Below are 26,345 nucleotides of genomic sequence, written 5' to 3'. Positions count from 1 at the left end.
AAATAGATATATTTGAGGTGAATGTAAGCGGGGAACGCAAAGAAGAAGAAGAAGAAGAAGAAGAAGAAGAAGAAGAAGAAGAAGAAGAAGAAGAAGAAGAAGAAGAAGAAGAAGAAGAAGAAGAAGAAGAAGAAGGAGAAGAAGAAGAAGAAGAAGAAGAAGAAGAAGAAGAAGAAGAAGAAGAAGAAGAAGAAGAAGAAGAAGAAGAGCCAGGTAACTGTGGCACGCATCCATGCTTGTGGTGTAGCCAAGAACCGGGTAGATATAACGAAATACTTTTATTTTGAAAGCTTACTGCTTTTAAAGAAATGGGACGGATTAACAGAAAAAATTGAATATTAGACATTGATAAAAATATTACGGACATAAAAATGACGCGGATAATTTCAGCAACAGCAATAAATAAATTAATAAATAAAGTATTTCGGAAACAAGGGATTTAGGTGTAGTAAATGGTTCAACAACCTGAATCTTTAGAACCTTCAATAAACTCCTGAAATGTTTTGGCAGCTTTCCCATCACTGAATCATAGGGACGAAGCCCCCAAATAAAGTAAATTTGGAGTGTAACTCCAATCTTATGAGGTGGAAGGCGGCACCTAAGGTGTTTCGCACAATGCGGCGCATCTCTTCAAGATATTAGATAATAGTCTTTTTATCAGAAACACCACAAAACCAACTACTAGGGAATACAGCCAGACCAGCTCTCTTTAAATAAATATTGAGATGATGAGTTTGACACTACAGTCTACTGATTGCCACTTCACCTGTACGCGTGCGACATATTTTACTGTTTCAACTGTGATTTCGATGTTTTTACTACACTGTGATTAATATGGACGGTCGAGAAAATTCTTCTAACATGATTTTTCTTCTAAATATAACAAGTGAACTACCAGGCCATCTAACGCATCCGCCATTTCACTGAGAAAAAGTCTTTTATATTTTGATACCAAAATCATTTTAACGAAAAGTATATGTGTAAATGTAAATTTATAAGGTGTATATGTTAAAGGAACCCTGAAAGTGTGAGGAAGAAGATAGCAGCGTGCAGAATCGCATCGCCATTGGCTGGTAAGCTCGGATATTTCGCTCTCTGGCTACGCATTGCCTGCTATTGCTGCTATTGTCGCAGTCAATGCAGACCGTAATAAGCCCCCGTAACAAAAGAGAGAATGACATCGGCTCGGATTAACTGCAATCCGAGAATCTTAATGCCGTTATTTCCGCTATATTAAGTTTATTATTAGCGGATAAAGTAAACTTTAATATAAATTTTGCCCCGAAATCTCTACGCGTAACGTCCGAAATTACAAAATTTATATCTGGTATTTTCGCGACAATAAAATAATGGAATTTTCTAAAACTTCCTATGCTAGATCTATGACAACCTAATATGAAGATGTACTCATATGTTGTCTCAAGAAAGCTACGTGGGACAACTTAGACACCTTAAAAACTTATGACGTCTTTGTGTTTCGTTCGGAAATCTCACAATGGCGTACCCCTGGTGTTTCCTTTCGAACATTTTTCCCCTGAAAAATATCATGCCGCGATAAAAGTGACGTTTGCGGGATTGTGAAATTGTGCTTTACTAACTCGTAAAACATCATTTGCCTTCTCGGTGTCCTTTAAAGCCAAAAGAGAGAGGCGCGCGTCATGGAGGTGTTCTTGATATCAATAAATGCTTAGAGCGAGGCTGTAGCTTGGGCTAACGTCTTCACTACGCGGTTTGGTAAAGCCTTGACGAAACTGCCCCTTTCGTCTTAAAAACCCGCTGAAAGGCACACACGTGTAGCAAGGAAGCGTTGCTGGAGACGACTTTATCGCTGAGGCCACGATGCATTACTGAGCTTTGTCGCTTTCAGACGCCGACAACAACCCGGCAAACAAGAGCACTGGGAGGGAAAAGCGACGGATAGAAAAAGCGGGTTCGTAAGGTTTCCGGAGTGTGTGACCGTGGGGTTATAGATAAAATGCCAGGAAACTGTTGTGGCTGACCGAAAGTACGTATGTTTAACTCAAGTTGAGAGAACCTTTTCCTTGTTGCAGTCGGATTTTGTCTTTTTTTTTGATGTCCTTTCCGTAATGAAAATACGTCCTTGAACTTTTGGTGTACCTCGACGTAAAACACGTTCGTGTTAAAAGGCAGATAAACTCTCGCTCCCCAAGTGACCATCCTCTCTCTGTCGCTTTAAATATGGCAATATATATATATATATATATATATATATATATATATATATATATCGCAACAACAAGACATAGCGAATTAGTTGCTTTATTTCATTCACGTTCAAAGGCTCTGGAAACCAACAGATTATAATCTAGGTGAACATGTCCGTGTCGTGATTACTTTCCCGGCTGTTTTCGGGTATATGCATATGCGTGTGCGAGGAGAACAAAATGTTTTTATGAACTGGCGACCTTTTCAGATAGCCATTTATATAGTATTTTTCCCTGACCTGACACAATTTGTTCAAAAAAAAACACAAGTCGTTGAATTTCACATATTTATGCTTTATTTCAATGAGCTTCTTTTCATAGCAATGTTCAAAAATAATTAGTTAACACATATTTTTGCTTTCGGCTGATGACCAGTTAAGACTTAAAGGTGGACGACAGATTCTCAATGTAATACCTTGCTGTGACATCTCAGAACTGGTGTAGACGAATCGCAGAAGCGTCAATTTGCATAAAGATTTTCCCCAAAGTTAGAAAAAAATTAAGTGTTTGGAGTGTGACTGCACCCTAACTTTTCAACACAAAACATACTGGCACACAAAATGGCTGTCAGACGCCATTCACTGCTGCTTAAGGATATATACAATTCTGGCTTGAGGCGTAGCTCTGAAAACTCCATGGCATTGAGGAGCCAAATATTGGCGACCCTTCACGAAGCCCGGACAGCCGTAATAGCCAAGGAGGCTTCGTAAAATAGCTCTTTTCACAGTGTCCAGGGAACGAGCAGCCTTACTTCGGCAGCTTGTGTTTTTTTTTCTTTTTTTGTATATATCAAGCATTCCTCATCATAATCATTTTGTCTAGCCAAGATGCCTGTCGCTCTTGCCATCTACTTTGTGAATCTTTCTCAACCAATTGTTAAAGAAACTGCACGCGAACCTTATATGTTTCAGATACAGTTCTTTTCCTCTTTATTAATAAAACAGTCTTCCTACTGTGTGTAGGCAGATTCAATTAAGCGAAATATTTTTGTGGGCCTGCTACTTGAAGATACACTCATAAATTTCTGGCTTGAGGCGTGGCTCTGAGAACTCCATGGTTTTGGGGAGCCAAATATTGGTGACCCTTCACGAAGTCAGGACAGCCGGTCGACTGCCTGTGCCATCACTTCCTAATCTGTTCGAGGACCTTGTGCATCCTCCAGGGCAGATTCTCAATCCAGAAATCCTTCACGAACGCCGACATTATCTTTCCCAAGATTGAAGCAACCGTCTTGACGGTGTCTCCCGCACCGTCAACTTTCACGTCCAGGGTTTCGATCCACTTCGGCGAGACCCGGACAGGCCGGAGCGTTACGTTGTTCTCCACTTCGTCCAACTCGAAGTTGATGCAGACCTTGACGTGATTCGCATGTGTGGCGACGACCCCGGACTTGCCACCGCAGTACTTCCAAGGGATTGAAATCTTCAGTGGTGCCCGGGACACCAGGCTAACGTCAACGCGAGGCTTGGCGTTCTTGCAGTAGACGCGGATGGTGCCGTAGCGCTCCAAATGAGACAGACCGGTCAAGGTTGTCTCGCCCGTGGTGATGCCAGGGATTACTTCGCTGCCCTTGGAAGAGTTGCTTGATCCTCTACGAAAAATGTACTCGTTTGGCATCTGAGCCAGAAAGCGCTCCGTCAGAACCTCCCAGTCTTCGTCGGGTATGCGACATTTTTCTGCGTGATAAAGATGAGCTTATGGAAAAGGTAACATGTGCGTCTTCTAAAAAACAGGAGACAGTGATCAAATAAAGAACAAAACTGGCAAAAGCACGATAAAATGCAAAATATTTGAATCATTCATTGAGTGCGCAGATCGCGGTGTCACATAGATTTTACGTATTGCTACAAAAAATCATTAGAGGCATATCAATACGCCGATAAAAAAAGTCTTTTACTTGCTCTGTTGTAAGGCACACATAAGAATTTTTGTTTTTACTTCATGTCGGGTCCTGTGCTCACATTGCATTTATTACAAGACAGTAAGCACTGTTGAGGTTGAATGTTGAAATTCGAGAGCCATGCTCAAAAAAAGACATTTTTATTGTGTAGCACAAGCTAATTTATGTAAGAACAATAAAGGCGTTCTACTACACAAGCTTCTGCTTGGACATCATTATTTTTTAGTTGGTTTTTACAGAATTTCAGTAGAAACTTGTTTTTAAGTCTCTTTGATTACAACTTGCGTGCCACAAATGACAATAATCTGATTGCTACCCGAATTTCCTGTCTTCGTTATGATAATGTTTGAGTTGAACTTCGTGCAGCTGCAAAGCGACGAATTTAAACAGTAGTTTACGTAACACTTCAATACATTTCATGCTAACACGAGACCAAAGCTTGCTGAAACCAGAGCGCGAACTGTTCAGGACATATGCAAGAATATACATCATGAAATATTTACAAGCGACATTGCTCGTTACGCATGCAAAGCCAACCGGTTCCCGCATAATTTTTACTAAGAGAGGAACTATTGCGTTCCGCAAGCATGCAGCCAAATTACACTACTGGAGCGTTGTCCCAGATTAGACCGTAAAAGAAAGAATACTGAGCGAATATGCCACATGACAACTAGTTCTTGCATCCAGAGCTTGCTTACGAAGTTCTTATTACACCCATTTGTGTAAAGGCTTAATGCATGTGCGAAGAAATGGAGCCGTTGATATATATATATATATATATATATATATATATATATATATATATATATATATATATATATATATATATATATATATATATATATATATATATATATATATATATATATATATATATATATATATATATATATGCAAGGACGCCATTTATTTCTGTCTAGGCGCCAGAAAAATCAGAGTGAAGGAATAATAACAAATCAGAGCGTCTATCAAGTGTTGGCGTATTACTGGTATTTCAGAAAAGGAAAAGCAAAGTGAGCGATGATATATATATATATATATATATATATATATATATATATATATATATATATATATATATATATATATATATATATATATATATATATTTACGTGTGTGTGGGCAATAAGATTTATTGGCAAAGATCTGTAGAACGCACAACAGAGGTATACTCAGTACGACATGGAGCCGCCCAATACTCACGGAAACTCATGGAACTCTTAAAAACGATGAACGAAAGCGAAAATCATGACAGTCTGAACGTTGTGATTTCGTCAAAAAGTTATATGAATCTATATTGAAATATAAAGTTCACAATTCTGACCAAAACTGTATCGCATAAACGGAGAAAATACCATTGATAAACTATTTTCAAGCATTATTTTCTCTCAAACAAATGAATGATGGTGGCGTAATACACTTACCGGGTATTGAAGCCGCTAGCCCGACCATAAGGGAAACAAAGAGCAGGACTTGATGCAAGGACGCCATTTTTTTCCCTGTCTAGGCGCCAGAAAAATCAGAGTGAAGGAATAATAACAAATCAGAGCGTCTATCAAGTGTTGGCGTATTACTGGTACTTCAGAAAAGGAAAAGCAAAGTGAGCGATGATTCCGTGCACCCAAACAATAATTATTTATTACAATGCGCTGCCATACCGCCTGGTAATGGTAGTCACGCTGCCGGAACCATTCAGTGAAGTTGAAAGTAAGTATTACCTAAATACTGATCAACTTTGTATCTTTAATTATCAAAATGAAATATAGAAGAAGGTCAAAACGTTCTTGATCGCTAATTCAAGAGGATTTTTTTTCGATTCCTAAGTCTTCACGGCCTGTTTGCTCGTTAGGACAGTAAATAAAAAAATACAGCAGTATAAACCTGATATAACTTTTTGTAGTTTTGCGGACAATTGATGAGGGACAGATGATCTATTATTCACATTTCGAACCCTTTACCAGCGAATATATTACAGGCGCGCCACTTAAGCGGGCTCTTCTTGAGCACGGTTTCTATTCTGCGGTGTTCTAGAGACGTAAACGGCTTTTCTTGAATATACTGCCGTTTCCGCATTTTACAGGTTTTTGGAAAGTATAGAATTTCATGTACGGGTGATACTCTAGCAATTATTGCTGCAATAAATAGACAAGCATCGCCCTTATTTACATGTTTATATTAATAATTGACAGAGCTCAGTTTACAAATGCCATACCCATGCACTGCCAAAATGTCGCGGCTGTACACGTATTTTGCGCGAGTTGGTTTTGCTTTGTCTCTTTGTAAAAATAACATTTGAGAAGCAAGAAAGTTTAGGAAAGACGTAGGCTTGCGTTATTTGAAAGGGTGTCTAAGTTTGCAAGTCAGAACAAAGAAGCCTATTCTCATGAAGACTCAATGTTCTTCCTTCACAAATTCTATTTGAACAAAGTCTTCCAGCATAAGCAAAGTATCACAACAAGTACGAATGTGTGCTGAATGTTCCCAAAGGCTGATATGGGCACAAACCACAAAGGAACACTGGGCGTCAAGCGACGTAATCGATATATTATCGCATACCTAAGGTCATTCAAGCAAGCACGTATACGGCGTCAACCCATCAAAAATAACTAGAAAACTAAAAAAAAATTGTGAGAAAAGTAATACGCACCGCCTATACCTGAGCGACTGTGTGGTGTTGTCAGCCGACTACAAGCTTCTTATATCGCAGGCCCACCAAGCACGTCTATTTATATAGCCACAAATACAGGCAACACTTTAGCGCCTAACAACACAAGTAGCAAAGCTCAAAAGTCTTAAGATGGGGAAATGGAAAACTAATGGGCTGTTCTTCCTGCTCACCGAGCACTAGGGGCTGAATTAACGATGCACCGCGGTGTTTGCATAAAGCAGGAAGTCATCAAGACGTCTGAAAAGTGCGGGACCTCCAAAGGTTTCATGTTCGCGGCAAGCTCTATCGAAGGTATGGTTTAAAAGTATATAACACATAATGTGCGGGGTCATGGACGCCAAGAGACCATCAAGCGAGGCACCCGAAGCGGCTATGCCACCGACGTCCTTGTGCGCGTATTGAATCCTGGCCAACGCGGCGTAACCACCGCATTAAGCGTTATGGGATACGATGCCTGCATAACGGATTTTATTTTAGTATTTGCAATACGAAACGGTCGCTGATTTCATGAAACTCAAAGGTTGAGAGGTCATTGCTCGGCATCTGAGCGAATAATGAACTGGCGTAACTTCTGTGCCCGAAACGCAGTAAACGTTTGTTCCTTCCATGGTGTGCGAGTGTTTTTGAGGCAGTAGACATAATTCTTAAGCGTCTCACGAAATGTCTACCAACAAACGTACTTATATTTCTTGTTCATACTCCGCGTAATAATAGAGAGACTTGAAAGGCAATATCTGCTAATAAAACGACAATTTGAATTTCAAGCCGGGTTATAGGGATGAATAAGGCAACATTAGATCATGAAAGCAATGGGCAAATGCGGTAATATTGTTACGACGAGAACAAACCAGACCCACGGTTGCAGAGTTGGTATATTCACAGTGATCGCAGAGGTTTCCCAGGCGGAGATCAGTCCCGTCGTTTTCCTCTAAATTAAGAGAACTTCCTCGTTCTCTTTACCGCAACATCACTATCTCGGCGGGCGTAGCTCCGTCCCGGTGCACATGATAGAGCACCAGTTGAGGCGGGGATATACGGCTTGAGCCTGGCGACGTGAACAACGTCGCTGTTGACGTGAGGTAGCAAAGACACATCAGCTGGTGCAATCTCGTACATCACGTCACACAGTTGGCGCAAGATGTGGTACTGACCAGAGTAGTGACAGAGGAGGTTTTCAGCCAAGCCAACACGGCGTGAGGGCGTCCAAAGGAGGACAAGAGAACTTAAAGAAAATTGTGTGTCTCGGTGCTGGCGATCGTTGCGGGTCTTTTGAGAAGCTTGCGATGTTTTGAGGCTTTGACAAGCAACCTCTCAGACATGGACGGCCAAAGTAATTGCTTCGTGGGTGTAATCAGTCGTTGAGGATTTGACACCAGATGGTAGCAACGCGTCCAACGGCAAGACAGGGCCGCGGCCATACCAAAGGTTAAATGGTGAAAATCCGGCGGTTTTATGACAGGATGAATTGTAAGCAAAATGTATGTATCGTAAATTGGCATCCCAGTCATGGTGATCGTCGGAAACGTACATGGCATCATGTCAATTAGTGTGGTTCAGTCGCTCGGTGAGCCCATTCGATTCAGGATGGTAGGTGGTAGTGATCAATACCACAAGGGCCGAGCAGGTCATCGACGACTTTCGGCAAAAAGTAACGGCCACGATCCGTTAATAACTGTAGAGGTCGAGGGGCGCCGTGGTGCACGATGCACGATGACGTCATGGAGCAGAAAATCCGCAACATCTGTATACAGCGCAGCTAGTCTTTGTCACGTGCGCAATGGCGTAACTTGTGGCATAATCTGTCATGACGGCAATCCGCTTGTTCCTTTTGGAAGAAATGGGGAAGGAGGAGGAGGAGGAGGAATAAATTAGGAAGGACAGGGAGGTTAACCAGTTCTCAGACCGGCTGGCTACCCTGTACTTGGGAAGGGGGTAAGGGGGATAAAGGATGAGAGAAAAGAGACGTTGTGAAAAAAAAGAGAGAAGGTCATCAGACGATCCACGACGCTGTTTACAGTCTGTCTCTAAGACCACTTGCCCGCAGAAAGCGCAACAACGCTCTCAATGCCTTGCGTGCAGAGGACGGTCTCGGCCAGTGTCCTAATACCCTTTCTTCCGACAATTGGCGATTGTCTATTCTATCTAAAGCTTTTGACAGTTCTTTTCTTGGCACGCTGAAGCGGGGACACTCGCAGAGAAGATGGGAGAAAGTCTCTGCGCAGCCACAGTTTTCACATGTCGGGCTTCTGGCCATTTCGATTCGAAACGAATAAGCATTCGTAAAGGCCACCCCAATACACAGAAATGGGGAATGTGCCAAGTAGGTCTAGGCCCACACGGTAGAATGGTTCTGTCGGGACCTCAATTGGCTGAAACAAACCAGCAGGAAGCAAAGCAGGCCTCTTCTGCCACTGACACAGGCATAGCCTCCAATATTTTTCTTGCCTCCGGATGAGTGCGAAATGCCCGTAATCTATGGCGGCACCACCTACGTAGGGTTAAGGGTCTTTCTACTTGGCTTTTGAGATCACCAACTTTGGCACTTGCTGATTTCAGAGGCTATGCCTTGTATTGAAGGGGTTGCCAGCGGAATTAGCGCAACACTCCCGTGATCTATGGTGATGTCACTTACGTAGGGTTAAGTATATTAAATATAATTACGTTTACGCTTTTTTAAAGCTTTTTTACGTTATATTTGCTGCATATAAGCTCAAAAAAGGTAAAAGCTTATTTGAAGGCAACCCTACTTAAGTGGCGCCACAACTGCGGTTCCGACGACGGCCGCTTCCCAAGGGACCACCGATAATCTGGAGGCAAGAGCAATCTAGGAGGCTTTAACACAGGTCACAAGAAGTGACATATCAGCGCACAGAGCGATAGGGACCAGGCCATAAGAAGCGGCATGCCTTACGCGGTTGTAAGTCAGAGTGACGCCAATTGGTGCAGTAGTAGGAGCATCGTGAAATTCCTAAAGCACAGCGAACCGCAGGTGCTTGGAAACGACAAGTAAGAGCTCAGGACCATGAGAGTGAATGTTGCAGCGGTACAAAATACCGTCATGCAATGTGAACATCCGGAGAGAGGGGTCGGTGGAAGCGTAGTTTAGGTGGTTTATAAAGTTTTGAAGAACAGGGTCTTGTCGTTTCTTGCTGTCTATGTGTAGAAAGCCGGATGTGGAAAAAGTACAGATGTCCATGTCACTATCAGTGTCATCCGGTTGATCCACAGTATTGCGAGAAAGGCAGTGATCATCGTTGTGAGTGCGTCCAGATTTATGAACAATTATGAAGTCATACTCTTGTAGACGCAATGCCCAACGCGCTAGTCGTCTGGTTGGGTCCTTCAAAGAAAATAGCCAACAGAGGGCGTGGTGATCCGTGACGACACGGAAATTGACAGCCGAACAAGCACGGTGAAAATTTTGCAAGAGCCTAAACGAGTGCAAGACATTCTCGCTTAGTTACGGAGCAATCGGGTTCGGGCGTGGAGAGAAAGCGACTCACATAAGCGATGACACGGTCGTGACCCTGTTGATTTTGAGCGGTAACGGCGCCGATACCATGACCACTCGCGTCAGTGTGGACTTCAGTGGGCGCGGAAGGGTCGAAGTGCGAGAAATCGATGGACTTGTAAGCCGCTTAGTAAGGGTAGAGAAGGCTCGATCTTGATGCGCTCCCCAGAAGAAGGTGGTATTCTTTTTAAGAAGGTCGCTCAGAGGACGAACGATGGTAAAAAATGTTTTTACAAATCGGCAGAAATATGAGCATGAACGCATAAAACTGCGGACATCTCTCGTCGTTGAAGGAATTTGGAAACTTCACACAACACGAAATTTTCTGGGTCAGGTTGGATTACTACTGCATTTACGAGATGTCCGAGCACGGTTATTTCGTGGTGACCGAAGTGGCACTTAGACAAATTCAGCTTAAGGCCAGCAGAGCAAAACAACGAGATGATAGTTCTAAGACACTGCAGGTGACTTTCAAAAGCCTTCGAAAGCACGATCATGTCGTCTAGGTAACAGAGGCACGATGACCCCTTTAAGCAACGCAAAAGGAAGTGAATCACGCGCTCAAATGTAGCTGGCGCATTGCACAGTCCAAAAAGCTTGACTTTGAACTGGTATGAGCCATCTGGTGTTACGAAGGTGGTTTTTTCGCGGCTTATGTCATCGACACTGATCTACCAATAGCCTGAACGGAGATCAATTGAAGAAAATTAGTTTGATCTGTGAAGGCAGTCAAGGGCGTCATCTATTCAGGGCAGTGGTACACATCTTTTTTGGTTATCCAGTTCAAGCGATGGTAATGGGCGCAGAAGCGCCCCGAGTTGCCCTTTTTCTTCAGCAAGAGCACTGGGGATTTCCACGAGTGACTGGATGGTTCAACGTGTGCTTGTTGATCATCTTGTTTACCTCTTTTGTATGGTGGTCCTTTCTGTAGTGGAGATGCGATATGGCCTCCTACGAATGGGGCTCGCGTCACCGGGGTGGTTTCGATGGGTGACAACAGACGTATGTACCAGAGGCCACTCGTTCAAGTCAAAGATATCCCGTTACGATGACAGGAGGTGACGACGAGCTGTTTTGTGTTCCTCAGGAAGGTTAGGGGCAATCATCTTATAAACGTTGTCGGCGATGACGAAGCAGTCGGCGACAAAAGTGTGCTGCAATAAAAGAGAGAGGGAGTGGTCAAAAAATTAATATTATGTTCTTGCAGAAGAAAGAGACTCGCCATGGCGATGCCCTCGGGAAGCACGTGTGCAGATAATCTAAAATTTATGATTGGTATGCAAGCCCGATCCTCTTGTATTGGGGCTATAGTGCTTGGCGGGGCAATATTTCTCGTCAGAACCACGTCAGCGAGCGGCGATAATATTATTGGGTGGCTAAAGTGCAAGAGCAACTCTGCTAAATCAGTCGCGTTTCCTAAGTGCTAAGCTTTGTTTACTGGTTGAATTTGGATATTAGGTAGTCAAATAGCATTGACAAGACCACTTACTCTGTCAAGAAAGACGCTATCACTGCACTTCTAGGGCCATCACATTTCGAATCTGTCCTGAAGACGTTTTGTACGCGGGTCTGATCTGCCCTGCCTCCACCAATCCATGTTCTCGCAGTGGTCACGCACATGCGAACAACGTACGATGTCTTAATTCCTCCGATAAGATGCGCATGTGACGTACTTTGAAGCATATCAGACTAGACCACCGTGGCGGGGCCACGGTGGTCTGGGTGCTGAGGTACTCGGCTGCTGACCCGCAAGTCCCGGGATCGAATCCTGACAGTGGCAGCTGCAATTTCGATGGAGGCGAAAATGTTGTAGGCCCATGTGCTCAGATTTGGGTTCACGTTGAAGAACCCTCGGCGGTCGAAATTTCCTGAGCCCTTCACTGTGGCATCGCTCATAATCGTATAGTGATTTTGGCACGTTGAACCCCACATATCCACAAATTCTCTGCGTTGCATAATCGCCCAAGTAAAAGCGGCACTTGTCAAGTAATGACGAGGCCCCAGTTGTTCTTCCTTGGTGGGGCTTGTCTATTATTAGCCTTTCTTTGAAGAGAGACGGTTCTGCATTCTCCATGTCATTATTATTATTATTATTATTATTATTATTATTATTATTATTATTATTATTATCATTATTTGATTTGCCTACACAGATACACAAGGCCACAGAGGAAAGAGAAGAGAGCAACCTGGCAACTGCTACCTCGAAGGGCACAACGCCTGCTCACTCTTTCGGGAGGAGGGAAGAAACAGAGGAAACGAAGATTAGAGGGGAGAACGATAAAAGATGAGGAAGAGAGAAAAAAAAAGATGAAGACTTCGACAAGTATAAGTAAAAATAAATAAATAAAAATAAGAAAAAAGAAAAAAGAAAAAGAGAAAGAGACCGTCTATAAACGGGTGGCCAGGTACGTTTTGTTCATAAATGTAAGGAGAGCTCGGTGGGCCTGGTAGCGTCGGGAAGCACTGCCACTCGGAAAGAGGTAGTCGTCTAGAGCCGCGCGATTGAGTCATAGGAATTTATATTCCTTAATCTGCAAAGACCGCTGCGTAGCAAATGTAGGACAGTCCTCTACGAGATGCTCAAGTGCTTCGCAGGAGCCACAAGCTGTGCACAATGGGCTGTCCACACGCCCTTGAAGGTGTAATCGTTCACGCACCAGCACAGAGTCCACTCTTAGTTTGTACAACAGCGCTCGGGAACTACGAGGCAAGTAACGACCGCGAACACGGGGAAGTAGCGATACATTCGCCACACGCTTCTTGGTGCTGCTTTAGGAGGCGTCGGCGTATAAGCAGATGAGCGTTGTCCATCGTACATATAATTCCCGGGCAGTCACAGTCATCATGGTTGCATGACGAAGCAAGGCGATCCGCCTCTTCATTGCCCGCTATACCCACGTGCGAAGGTCTCCACTGTGCAGCTAGGCATACCCCACGTGACAGAATATTGTTAATGGATTTTATGATGCTGCTCAGAATAGGGCTGTTGGTCTTTTTGCTGGTGAGTCTGCTAAGGGCACCACGAGAGTCGGTGAGAATGACAACCTTCGATGCTGGTAACCCTTCTTGTACTTAAGGGCGACATCAATCGCTGCAAGCTCGGCCGTGACTGACGATGAGAGGTGCGGTATTTTAAACAACCGGCTGATATCAGTTGAAGGGCAGAGGAAAGCTGGATGCGCTCAGGCCATCGCTGCGCACAGAAGCGTCCGTAAATACTTTTGCATAGTCTTCAATGTTGTCAAATAAGTGTGAATGGGCTAATTGGTATAGTTCAGAAACAGGTTGGTCACACTTTTTGCGTATTCCTGGAATTGACAAATGGGCAAGGAAGGTACATGGCCTGTGCTCTGTCGATGTTGGCAACTTATTAGTTTCGCCAGAATTGCCAGTAATGTCATTTAACAAAGCCGCCATTTGACTCATCCGAGAAAGTGGGCGCTGTTACAGCCTGTTAATGAGTGTCTTGTTGTGTGGGGCTCGGTTCAGACGCCCAATATGATGTAGCGCTTTCTGGTCAGCTTGCAGCTTTACCGGCAACTGGTTGCTTCAGTCAGTAGTAAGATGGATTGTGCTTCACGAGGTAAGCCAAACAGTACTTGGAGGGCAACACGATGATCCCGATCCAGCTGAGACATAAAAGAAGGCGGCACATTCTAGACTGGCAAAGCATACATCATGCAAGAGAATACAGCTGATTGGTAAACCTATAGTACCGTCTTCTGATCAATGCCCTCACTCCTAGCAGTCAAGGCGGCTACATACTTGAACAGGGACAGCGCTTTTCGCCTCACAGTTTTAATAGCAGGCCGCCAAGAAAGGCGATCATCGATGATTACACGCAAGTTGCGATGTTGGTGTACTCCCTGTATCGGTGTGTCTCCTAGGTAAAGCCTGCTAAGGCTTCGAAGAGCGCGTTGCTTTGGATGATACACGATGGCAGCTGACTTCGCACGTGAAACCTGCAAGTCAACTTCCACCAAGTATTCTGAAGTTGCATTCAGAGCTCGCTGCAATATACCACGAAGGCGTGGACCATGGTGTGACGGACCATTGACTCAGAGTGTGATGTAATCAGCATAAATCGCTGTGCCTATACGAAAGTCACATTCCTGCAGGAATCGGCCTGGAAGTCCAGCAAGTACGTTGTTAAAGAGAAGCGGTGACAAGACGCTGCCTTGCGGGACGCCCCATTTAACAGCGCGAGGTGAAATTTGTACTTCTACAATGCGCCCTCTCATTCTGCGCTCAGATAGAAAATCACGGAGAAGGTGTAACAGACGACCGGAAATTCCTCCATTCATCAGAGCACAAATAATCGCCTTATGTGGCACTGAGTCAAACGCTTGCGGTATGTCAAGAAATAAAACGTGCGCTGAATGTCTGTTTGCTCGAGTAGATTCAAGCGATGATACAAGATCAGCTATGTTGTCGAGGACTGAACGGTGGCGACGAAATCCGTTCATGACATCAGGGAAGAAACTGAGCTCCTGTAATTTGGCGTCCAGACAAAAAAGCCCCATATGTTTCATCGGCTTCACAGTATTAGAAGTTTGTGATATTGGCCGGTATGACTTCAGGTGTTGTGCAGGGCGACCAGGCTTTAAAATTGGCTTCACCACAAACGATTTTCATTCAGCAGAAATCGGACTCGTTTGCCTCACTTTGTTGTATTTGTCCAGGATACTTTGATGAAAGACCTCTTTAATGTTTCGTAAGGCTTGTTACGTAACACCATCTTCGTCTGGGTGCGACGGTAACAGAAGTGAAGTGCATGACGCAGCTCGGCCGGACTAAATTCTGCCTCATCCATCTCACATGGAGGTCCATATAAAATTGTTACAGAACGATGATTGATGTCGTCTTTTGACATAGTACAGGTGAAAATATTGGCAAAATCTTCCACAAGAATTTTTGGAGACCGTCCAGTCGTGATGCACAATGCTGTTGTTGGGATCTTGCAGACCTCAGGTGTTCGGAGAGACTTCAATATGCTCCATACACTCCCAAAACCACTCGCCGTATGCAACGAGCTACACAATGTGGCCCAGCTTATTCGACGAAGTTGTTTTGTGGGCTGCCTAATGGCTGCATCTAAGCGGTTATAAAGTGTCCAATCAGAGCTTCTTTTGGAAAGCTGTTCCCTCCTGTAAGCACGTCGTCAACAAGCACGTAGTCTCAAGAGCTTTTGGTCAGGGTTTGGGTTGTCTATGCTTCGTAGCCGTCGTACTGTAGCTTGCTGCAGACATTCACTCACTAGTTTGAACAGCTTTTCGTGTGATGGCGCCCCCGCAATCTGCTGACGGAACTTGTCCCGATTTGTCACTATGTAGGCAGCACTCTGGCTGCTAGGAGAACTCTCTGGAACCAGCCAAATGGGCAGATGATCTGAGCCCAATGGGTCAGCCTCGCTTGACCAAGCAAGCCGCACATTTGTCGTTGATATGGCGAGATGAATGATGGATTGTTCCTTTCCTCTGCCGTCAAATTTGGATGCCCAAAACCGTGCTTTCGGTAGCGCTAAGAGGGAGATTGCTCTTCCACGCAGAGTTTTTTTTGAGGACAGCATTCTCTTCTTATTCGACATTTTTACTACTTGTTATGTTTCCATTTGGAAACGTCAATGTCGTAACTAATAAAGCCATGCATTCAGACGCTGGTACTCGCGGTAACAAGATTATTAGCGAAGCTTGCCAGCAATTGGAATCAGCGATTACGTCTCTGAAATATTTTTTACCAATCTGTGGCATGTCTAGCGGTAGCATAGGGTTTTGCTGCACTTTATACGTTAAAGCACCGTAGAGTAGGAATAAATTTAAAAATAAATGCACGATCGTGATTCATACAGAAACGGAGGCAATGTACACCTTACGAGCAGTATGTAGAACTTGCCGCAGTCACTTTAAAAAAAACGAACACACAAGAAAACAGTTCTTTGAAGCTTCGGTTGTGATTGACGAATAAGAAGAAATAAACCTGGAGCGTAAACTTACCGCGGTATTCTTAAAAATTACAAATAAAATGCCCCACGTCTTAGCCAAGTCCGAAACTTCTTTCGACAGTTGGAAAGTCTAAACAGCTTACGGACAATGATTTGCACCATGAAACAAATTTACGATGGCAGTGATGCATCGTGTTTATGAACCATAAAAAAGCTTGTGTGTACTATTTACGGGTCCATTAACACCACATACCTGTCGTACGAGTTGCGTTGTCATCTGGTCATCGCAAGTGCTCCGGCACTTCTTTCCCACCCGCTTCAACAAGTTAGCTTTTCCACATATTATCTATGAGCGCATGTCCGGTAAGCGAGGGTGAGGATGAAAACGTCTCGGTGATTCAACGCTTTTCAGTTTGTTGTTTCTTCGCTCTTCATATTCGCCTCTTCATATTCGCCTAATAATGCATCTATATTTGTTCTTTCCGGTGAGTACATCGTTGGTCGCAGTGTCAGCTATAACATATATGCAAGCCTTTATTTTATGTACAGCGTCAATTTCTATGAAAGGGAACACGGGAGCGCACGGCCTGTGGGCTCCGGTGGCTGCTGGAAAGACGTTCAAGCGGGAGCGAGGGCAACCACAGTCTCTTTTCGCGTCATCTTGCGGCGAGCAAAACAACCATTCGTTGCTGATATAAAACGGCAAGCTTGCAACCCCTCCCCCTTGAAAGCGATTACCAGCTCTTGTGTAATCGCCTTGAAAGGGGAGGAGGTCGCAATCTTGCCACTGGTTTCATATCAGCAACGAATGGTTGCTTCGAATCCTTCGAATACCTGTATTGCATGACCTTGTACTCGATTTCTCGTCTTCTTTTGGATTATCTATTTCTCCGTCTGTAAACTATCTTCGCTGTCATTTAATTTTCGCTCTCTTTTTTTTTCTTTCGGCCTCTTTTTGTACTCCTTCTCTCATCGATAAGATTGCTTACATTTCCTCCGGGAAAAATCGGCGCAAGTGTTTTAAGAGTGAGAAAGAAAATGCAGAAGATGAACCAGATGACAAAGTGAGCGCATGCCGTTTAATGATGACGATTGTTTTTAGATTCGGTTGACACAGTACGCCCAGCTTTAATAGGTTCGCTTTTAAAATTTATATTCCAGAGAAGCTGATATTTCCCGAAGGCAGCGGTCAGGGCGATGTGATTTTTCAAGTAAATTGTTTATTAGCAGCCCACCGGGCAAGCTCTTAACAATAGGCAGTACACGAAGACCAGGCCTGATATTAACAATATCAGGTGTTTTACGTATGAATACGTAAAACACCTGATATTGAAAGGAAATCACCATATGAATACGAGAGACGCCTGTTGAATGGCTAGGCTGATTTGTACCATATGGCGATCTTTAGCGCGCGCTGACATTGAACAGTGCACGGGCCTGCACCATTTCACCTCCGTCGGAATACGACCTCCGCGGCCGGGTCAAATCCTTGACCTTGGCGTCAGCAGCCGGACAAAGTACTCTGCGCTAGCGCGGCAGACGTAGAACAAGTTTATTTTCGTGCTCTGAAATAATGATGCATGTAGCCCGGCAAGCAAACATACTTAGCTGGGTTTCGATGCCTTCCTGCATATTTTCAGCATTGCAACAGACGCTGTTTGATATCTTGGTCAAATTTAGAAACAGTCAGGATGAACTTATTCAGGCACAGGGAAGTCTCAAGGGAGACCCAAGCCTCCCGTCTAGTTTCACGTAGGGACTGCCAAGTATAATGCCATTTCGTAGTCTACGATAGCCATATAAGGTACTTATATTGTCAGGGTTCTCAATTACATGATTGGTCAAGTCGCTATCAGGCACTGTGGAACGCTGAGCCGTGGAGACTGCTTTCCTCTTGGTTAGAATGAATCGTTTCTATGGTGCTAGCTGAAAGCTCGCTGGATCTATCCACAGGCAAGTACACCGCACTATCATGACGGTACAGTGCAAGAATGGCCATTCATTTATATTTATATAAGCGTTGAAGAACCAGATATTGTGGAAATTAAGCAATAGGTTGTCACTACAGTCTACCAAAATAATATTCACTCTCAGTTTATGGTCCCGACAACCACATATATAGCACTGTGGAAACTAGTCTTAACATTTTATAGTCACACCGTCCGTTCTCCAAAAGAAAGTTGATTTGTATCTTGAACACTGATTATGTGGGAAGGCAGGACTCCTCAAGAAGTAGACAGCACTTACGTCTTCTTTTATGTGCACTAGTAGTGATGTGTTTTTTTTAAATCATCTGTTTTACTAAAGCGCTCCAGACACTGTTTACAAAGTGTTGCTGTTTATAGGTGTTCATCACAGCAAGTCAATAGCTTAGAGAAGAAAGAAGGAAATTTGTTGACTATAGAAATATTCGTAATGCACACTATACCACCCTCTCTGTGTATATGTTGAAAGTATCACATGGCGTTTGTTATAGACCCGCACTTTTTCTTGTTCCCCACTGTATATCCGTATATACCCGGCAGTCAACACACTACAATGGAAGGCGTGTGGTGTGCTTATGCTGAGCTCGACCGTATATTATACACCTGTGACGGGCTCGCTCACACAGTAAAACGCAGCACAAGCCCAACGTTTACGATAATCACGGCCGAGAAGTGGGAGACTCGGCTGTTCAGCAGAGTCCCAGCTGGAGGACTAGCTGTGGGACATCATACTGGCCACCAGGGTTCAAGGCCTAGCCACCAGCTAAGGAAGAGCGTGCGTGCTAATCAAACCAGCACAATCTCCAGCAAACTTAGTGAACAGGTATGCTTATACTTACCAGCCGGTGTAGTTATACAGCAAGGCACCGATGTATGCCCCCTCTTCCTCTTTTTTAAAGCTCTGTGTCGGGTAGCCATATCGGTCGTATATTTCTCATTATTTTATACAGTGCAGGATTATTGCCCTCAATGCTTATAACATCGACGGTGGTCGAGGACCCTTGAGCTCGCATTCCAAGATCTTTGCCATACCACTTTTTCACCAGAAAAGGTACGGGACGTAAGGTAGGGCTCTGTTAGAGGCCTATTAGCAATTTATCTTTGTTCTCACATTTAATGAGAATGCAGAGATAAGCCACAACCTGACTAAAGGAAGTGGAGGTTGGGGAAAGGTGTTCCTGCACATCGCCCCTTTTTGCAAAGAGCCCCGCGCTTGCCTGTGATTTTTTACGCCGTCACAGAATGACGAGCATCGTGGTGCTGTGTTCGGTCACTGCAGCACAGATTACCGCGCATAAAGCTTAGGCAGACTTTGTTCCGGGACACGTAGGGGTCAGTACTTCTCTAAGAAGATGACAAGGCCAGCTCGCATTCAAGAAAACCGTAGTCCGCCTCTCTTTTTCCAACCACTTTAACCCCTATTTCCACACATATTCACCACAACTTAAGCCTATCCCTGGCGGAAATCTGTACTGAAAAAAAAAAACCAATTATCCCAAATTTATTAATCACTTTTTCACTTTGTCACTTACGCGTCGCCAGTTCGTGAATATGTTGCTTAAACCAAGGAATTTAGGTAAATAAAGCTTTTTTTTTCATCCACATTTCTTTACGACCATTTTTAGTCATGACGTCTTAAGAATACGTTGTCCCTTTTTTTTTAACTTCCACAATGTAACAGTTGCGGCGTCACATAAATAATGTCCTTTTTCTTCCACTTCCACAATATAACAAAAATCAGGCTACGTGCCTGCAAGCTGACACTTCTGAATATTATGATGCTTTTTTTTTTTAAGCGCCGGTTTTACTTTAGGGGATCACTTAATGCGTAGTATGTTTACTGAAACTTCATCTTGCTACAAATGCGTTGCATGCCATCAGCGTAAAATGAGAAATTAACAAATGTTAATGATGAACTGCGAAAATCTAAAGAGGGCTATGTTCGCGCTATAGAAACATGTCGGGACGTTCACAAAAGTGATGTCGGTTACGTCATAGCACACCTTCGGAATCTCTAACGCCTGACCAATGAACTGCAATGTAAACCGGCACAAGAAATGCACATCCGCCATGAAGAGCAGCAAGTGAGCGAATGCTGCATGCCATGGCAACAGGGTAATCTTGGTCGTTGGTGTAGTGTATTGCCCCATGCGTCCTTCCTCGAACGTACGAAATAGTGGAATGAATAGAGGTGCCTGTCAATCATTTTTGTGGCTATACGTAGCCGTCCTAAATCGAGAAAGGATCGAGTCAAAGAAATACAAATACGCCATGTCAGTGTTGGTTCTACTAATGCTGGTCGGAGCTTCCCGCTTTTAGGTGTGCTGCGGTTAAATACTTATACACTGAAGCAGGATTTTACATTATCTTCTGTTTGAACAGTATTCGGGTGAAGAGACAGCGGTCGTAAATAAGGTCGTCGTCTTTTAAGTGCATGCACCGCGCAATGTAGCACGCTATCCGATAGCTCGTACTCCTTTTGCCTCGCTGCGGTAACCTGCAGCTGGACGTTCTTCTAGTGAAGTGTGAACCTCTCGTCCCATTCAACATGCGTGTTCCAGGAGCCTACTGCCTCGCGTTTCGTACAACGGTTTATCTGAGAGAGGTTCCTATAAGTGCCCTACAGGGAATTCTGACGCTAGTTTCTGTGGGGTCTGCAACCCATGGTGCTTCAATCAGGATGGGAATGATGGGTAATACACAAGCTTTTCTAATATTTGTATTTTTGGCTCCACTTCGCTTCGCGTAGCTTGGAGTTGCGTTGTCACGAGATGACAATAAGCCAATGTCCAGCAGTTTCACTTCACAGTATTTTAGGCTAATCAATTCAAACAGGCTCACGAAGTTCGCAGCGGTCTGTCTTTTTTTATTCAAAACTAAACTAAAACACAACAATAAACAAAGCCAGAAGTGCCTTGGAGGACCTCAAGCACGAAACAGAAAAATTTATGTTATACCCATCATCCGGATGGTGCTTCAATGATCGCAGCACCACAGTCACGTCTACTTAAATTGAGAGAATTCCATGCTTTATCGTGCGACCTTTCTGTATTACCCGCTTCTATAGAGGCGCTTCACGCAAGAAAGGAAGGGATTCCTTTCTTACGCGAAATTCTTCTCACGAGTGGTAGCGAGCAGTGATTGCATGATGTCATTTTCGTGGTGTTCGATTTGTCCCGGCACAATGCGCTTGGGCTCCGGGCCGTCGGTTAGCTGAAAATGAGAGCACCGATTACAAATGAAGCACGCAACTAAAAGTTTTATAGCAAAAGATGTTATGAGATTACAACTTGCGTCAGGCGCAGTTGTCCGCCCCAGCCACCACCAGTGTCCCTAACCACATCACGCAAACTTAAAAAACAAAAAACAAACCTAGCAGCAATGACACAGTGGTGCTCGAGCCCGGATCCGCTGGGAGCCAGCCCAGTATTCTACCACTGAGCTACGCCGGTGCTTGCGAATTTTCGGCAAGCTTGCCTTAGGCGGACTTCATGTCGGGAAAGCAATAGCCTTAATACGACTTATAAACCGTTTTAAAACAGCGGAAGAACAACCAGTCGTCGCACAATGCGAATAGCATAACGAGTGGACCGTCCAACGCTTCAACCCATCACAGAAGCTTGCTTTTCTTCCCCTATTAATTGTGGCGCATACCCACTTCAGCCATAATTGCTCATTGTCGTCAACCACTGCATTAACAGTTGACCCAATAATCTTTGCAATCATTTATCGGTTACCGCACTTCTCAGAAGAATGACAAAAAATACCATAGCGAATGCCAGCCTACTACCCTCAAAAATTTGTAATTACGCAGTAGTGGGTACCAAACAAGTGTTCTTGCAGTAGTTACTCAATGAGTGTTTTTAAAAGTCTCTGGAAGGCCGCTCTTCTAGCTCTCGCTATGACTGTGCAGCGCCTTCCACGCAGGCCTGATGTTTTTTTTTTACTTCAGCTAATATTGCTTACCGAATATATACTACGCATTCCGAACGATTCAATCTAAGCTCAATTCCGTTGCAGTTGGTGTTTACGTCATATGCAATGAGGTGGCCTGCAAGCGGCAACTCAAACTTCAGCACATCTCTGTCTGTGAATCATTCGTGCACTTCTGCTATAATAGGCTGTCTTTGTGTGTATCTAGACAGATTCTAAGCACCAGAGTTGGAATCATTAGGAAATAATGATAATATTTGCAGTACAATTCAGGAGGCTTGTTTGTAAAATTTAGGGTTCAAACTTTTGTCTTATATCCGCGTATTTATACCATGCGCGGTTCTTTTGACGTGTTTATGCTCTACGGAGAATTCCTGCATCGGGTTGGTTCTTCGGGAAAACTGATATCTTGTCAATATTTTAGATATCTCGGCTGAACTGTCATTAACGATGCGTAGCTCGTCGTGAGCACAAGTGCGAATAACACAGTAAACTTCCCAGGAAAACAGATTCGATTACCTAAATGATTGTGTACTTTTTCGCAATACACTGAGGTCGCTCAGTTATCCAAGCAATTTGCAAAAACTAGACTTTTTCTGGCATATCTTACTTTGTTGTAACCAAGTATATCAATTTCGGTGTGCGATGCCTGCTTCAATTTTGTGAATTTGCATACTTTTTATTGCCACTGATATCTGTAATTATGCCATTACCTCTAAGTATCTGATTGTTTTTTCCTACTTCTCGTTATTCTCTTTGTGAATAAATAAACTACAAGCTTCCATTTCTTGTACCTTTATTTAGCACTACACGTAACAGATGTTTTGCAAAATATGAGTATCTCAGGAAAGAAGAAGGAAGGAAGAAAGAAGAAGAGGGAAGAAAGGGAGGTTAACCAGATTAACGAGCGGTTTGCTACCCTGCACTGGGGATAAGGGGATGGGAATTAAAAAAAGAAACAGAGGAGAGAAGGAGAGGACTTCACGACCAAAAATGTACAGTCAGTTGCTGAGGCCGGAAACTTTTCTGACCAACTTGACTTCAGCATTCAGACTTGCGACAGGGAAATTGTGGCCTTGGAGAGGGTCATGGGCGATACGTGGGGACTAGTGAAGCGCTGAAAACACTGAATTGAGAACCTGCAGCAGTGTCAGGGCTATTTGCCCCGCCGCGGTGGTCTAGTGGCTAAGGTACTCAGCTGCTGACCCGCAGGTCGCGGGTTCAAACTCCGGCTGCAGTGGCATCAATTTCGATGCAGGCGGAAATGCTGTAGGCCCATGTGATCAAATTTGGGTGCACGTTAATGAACCCCAGGTGGTCTAAATTTCACGTTAATGAACCCCAGGTGATCGTAGTCGAAATTTCCGGAGTCCTCCACTACGGCGTCTCTCATAATCATATGGTGGTTTTGAGACGTTAAACCCCACATACCAATCACGTGTCAGGACCATATGAGCTGACAGAATATTTAGCTATTTCAAAAGCATAAATATGGTGTTCATGAGAGATCGTAGCGTCGCACTGATGTCCTGGTCTCTTTCAGGTATGGCATGGTTTACCAGCGCTGTCGGTGGCTCGGTCAATGTTGGCTCGGTCTGCTGCGACCGTTCGATTCGTTGTGGATTGCGCTGTGACTTTGCTTGTGGTTGTGGTTCTGGCTGTTGCTATCACTCTGGCTGCAGCTTTGGTAATGACGGCCAACTGTCAGTGTCTATACGCTCTGGTCTGGTCCGGTATTCAGAAATTGACGTGGGCATGTATGGTATAGGAAGCAAAGGAGGTCGTGTTACCTGTTAATTACGTGTCACAGAGTTCCTTGAACCACCACGGCGTCAGGAGCGCCACATTCTGACGACAGCAACAGCTTCCCAACAAGGCGACCGGTCTCACACTATCTGCTCAATAATTTCCTTTTCTTCCTGTATCTTGGAGCAGTCATTTGACGAAGCGTTGTGAGACCCGAGGGAATTACGGCACTTTAGTACCGTGGCGGCGCAACAGTTTGTAGCGTGCAGTTCGGCGCAGGGCGAGCAAATTGTCGTGCTCTGACACACGGCGCTCACGTGTCCAAAGCTGTAACATTTGCGGCATTGAAGTGGCCTTGGATTGAACGGTCGTACAGGATGCCGAAAGTGGCCCACCTTGACATGAGAGGGCAGAGATTCTCCCTTGAATGTTAGTTTTATACAGCGAGATGTGCCCATGTGAGACATATGTATGATATCGATGCAATCAGCCACTCGTTTCGCAAGACTGGTCAAGTCTGTGTTCGAAACAGAAATGTCGACATCATGGAGAGCACCAGTAGTGGTACCACTGCTCAATGGGATGTATGAGCAAACTTTTATGCCATCAAATTCCGTAAGCTTGCTCAGTGTGCACGGTGCAGTCTCGTGCGAAACGTGGATAGCAAGAACATTTTTTCGTGAGTTCAGTCTCACGTTCCTCACTTCGTTTGGCACCGCCACCTCGAGAAGCACCGAGACCGATTGTCGGTTGAGTCGCCTCAAGTTATCGGTAGCGAGCTCTGGTACTAAAATAATTGTACTGACTGCGGTCTTCTGAGTAGCTATCACGATAGACTTGCCTGAAGTCGGGGAAAACCCGGTGTTTCTGCGCTTCGCCTTACGTCTTTGTACGAGTTGAAAGTCGTCCTCTGGTCGTTCCTCACTGCTGAGCGAGTAGGCACTGGTCCCGTGCTTCATAAACTATCAGAACACGACGTGCAGCTACCATAGATATAAAGCTGCCTTGCGTCTGACTCATTTTCGTCAGAGTATGCTGACGTGGAAAATAACATGGCAATGTCACTGGAATTCTCGTTACTCATCTCTCTTCGCGCCACTTTCAACAGACTTGATCAGTTTCTCGTGCATTGCAGCCTCCGCTTGTTTATTCACATTATCTCTTCAAAGGAACGACTGAGTCGCTTTTTGTGCATCTGAAATCACAGACGACCCAGCATAGCTGACGTATACTTTGAAAATGGAAATGGTTATTTTCGAAAAAGTCTCTGACGTAGCACATTTTGTGTCTGACGTGTTTGCTCACTTTATAATGCTTATAACCCTCCAAATTGCATCTGATTTGTCACAGTTGCCTATTGTGAAGAGCTTTAAAAGGAACAACTCTTTATTGCATATCTCGCCTATATTGGTACTGTTCACCTCTTTCGCCTTGTCAATGATCGCATCAAGTTCTTTCGCCAGAGCTTCGGTGTTGTTCGCATTTCTAAGGTTCAAGTGTGGTAGAATTTTTTCTGATTCGATGCAGCTGCCGTTAGAGTTGTTCGCATAAATTAGACTCCAAAATGCTGTTGCATTCAAGACATGCTCGTAAACGTCTTCCAACACTTTTGCCGTTACGTTGTTTGTGTTCAGAAAGTCTTTTTGTGCCTTGAGAAATTTTGACGTAATGCCTACATCAAGTTTTCTTGATAGAAGGGCGTCTATGTCTTTGTCGAATGATGAGTTCAAACTCACCATAATTAACCTTAACATCATCAGCTCGCTGAGCTGGACTACGTACCAGTCATCTATAGGCTTGAGCACGCTCGCCGTAGACAGCTGGCTTTGGATTTCTTGGCTTACTATAGGAACGGCCATGACTGTCAACCTCTGCAATTTCTTACTGATCCAGTTATCGTAATCACTCATGCCGTTGAAGATCAGAAGGTCGTACAATATTATACTGTTCATTACACCCTGAAACTGGAGTCCGTACGTAGGTCCTCGCAACCTGCCGATGACGTTTTGCATTTTTATATCTGTGATGTGAGTTTTGTTACTGAACATGCTGAATTCCAGCGTGAGAAGCTTCCACCTGTACTCTGGCTGGTGCGTACCCAGACTTACCGCCTGCGCAAAAAGGACAAGCCGCCTTGAGGAAGTATTGAATAGCACCCTATTTTCATGTATACTATGCAATGATACTGGAGTTAGCCACAGAGCATCTATACCGTAGTGCAGGATTCCCGTTGGCGACTTCCTATACGCCTCAGTATCCCCATGAGCGTATGCAGTGCTCCAATCACCTAGCAAAATACCAGGCCGCTCTCGGCTGTCCGAGCGCATCCCCAGATTGTATAGGTCACCAGGCATCTTTCTTCTACATCTTTTCTATTTCCTTTTGGCGCTTTGCATGCTCGTCCTGCTAGCTCGTCCTTCCGACTCCGACTT

General features: G+C 44.2%; 1 protein-coding gene across 2 annotated transcripts; it reads right to left on the bottom strand.

Moving 5' to 3' along the window:
* Positions 1 to 2,503: 2,503 nt before the first annotated feature.
* LOC142764953 (uncharacterized) lies at positions 2,504 to 6,820 on the bottom strand. 2 transcript variants are annotated; one of them, XM_075865493.1, is made up of 3 exons: positions 6,774 to 6,820; positions 5,551 to 5,625; positions 2,504 to 3,901 (listed from the first exon to the last, which is right to left on the bottom strand). In XM_075865493.1, exons 2-3 carry the CDS (start codon positions 5,615 to 5,617, stop codon positions 3,348 to 3,350), a joined length of 621 nt encoding a protein of 206 aa, XP_075721608.1. In that variant the 5' UTR covers positions 5,618 to 5,625; positions 6,774 to 6,820; the 3' UTR covers positions 2,504 to 3,347. The 2 variants fall into 2 exon arrangements, with proteins under 2 accessions (XP_075721608.1, XP_075721607.1); XM_075865492.1 differs by having other exon boundaries at positions 5,551 to 5,629; positions 6,774 to 6,818.
* Positions 6,821 to 26,345: the final 19,525 nt, after the last annotated feature.

The sequence above is a fragment of the Rhipicephalus microplus genome, chromosome 6 (genome assembly GCF_043290135.1).
Source record: "Rhipicephalus microplus isolate Deutch F79 chromosome 6, USDA_Rmic, whole genome shotgun sequence".
In the NCBI taxonomy this organism is placed as follows: domain Eukaryota; kingdom Metazoa; phylum Arthropoda; class Arachnida; order Ixodida; family Ixodidae; genus Rhipicephalus; species Rhipicephalus microplus.
This window is presented reverse-complemented; position numbering and strand designations above follow the sequence as displayed.

Bases quoted from the DNA above. Each gene is read 5' to 3' on its own strand.
- LOC142764953 (XM_075865493.1), bottom strand. From the start codon at position 5,617: ATGGCGTCCTTGCATCAAGTCCTGCTCTTTGTTTCCCTTATGGTCGGG. The intron at 3,902-5,550 runs GTAAGTGTATTA...TTTATCACGCAG, and splicing joins GCTAGCGGCTTCAATACCCG to AAAAATGTCGCATACCCGAC.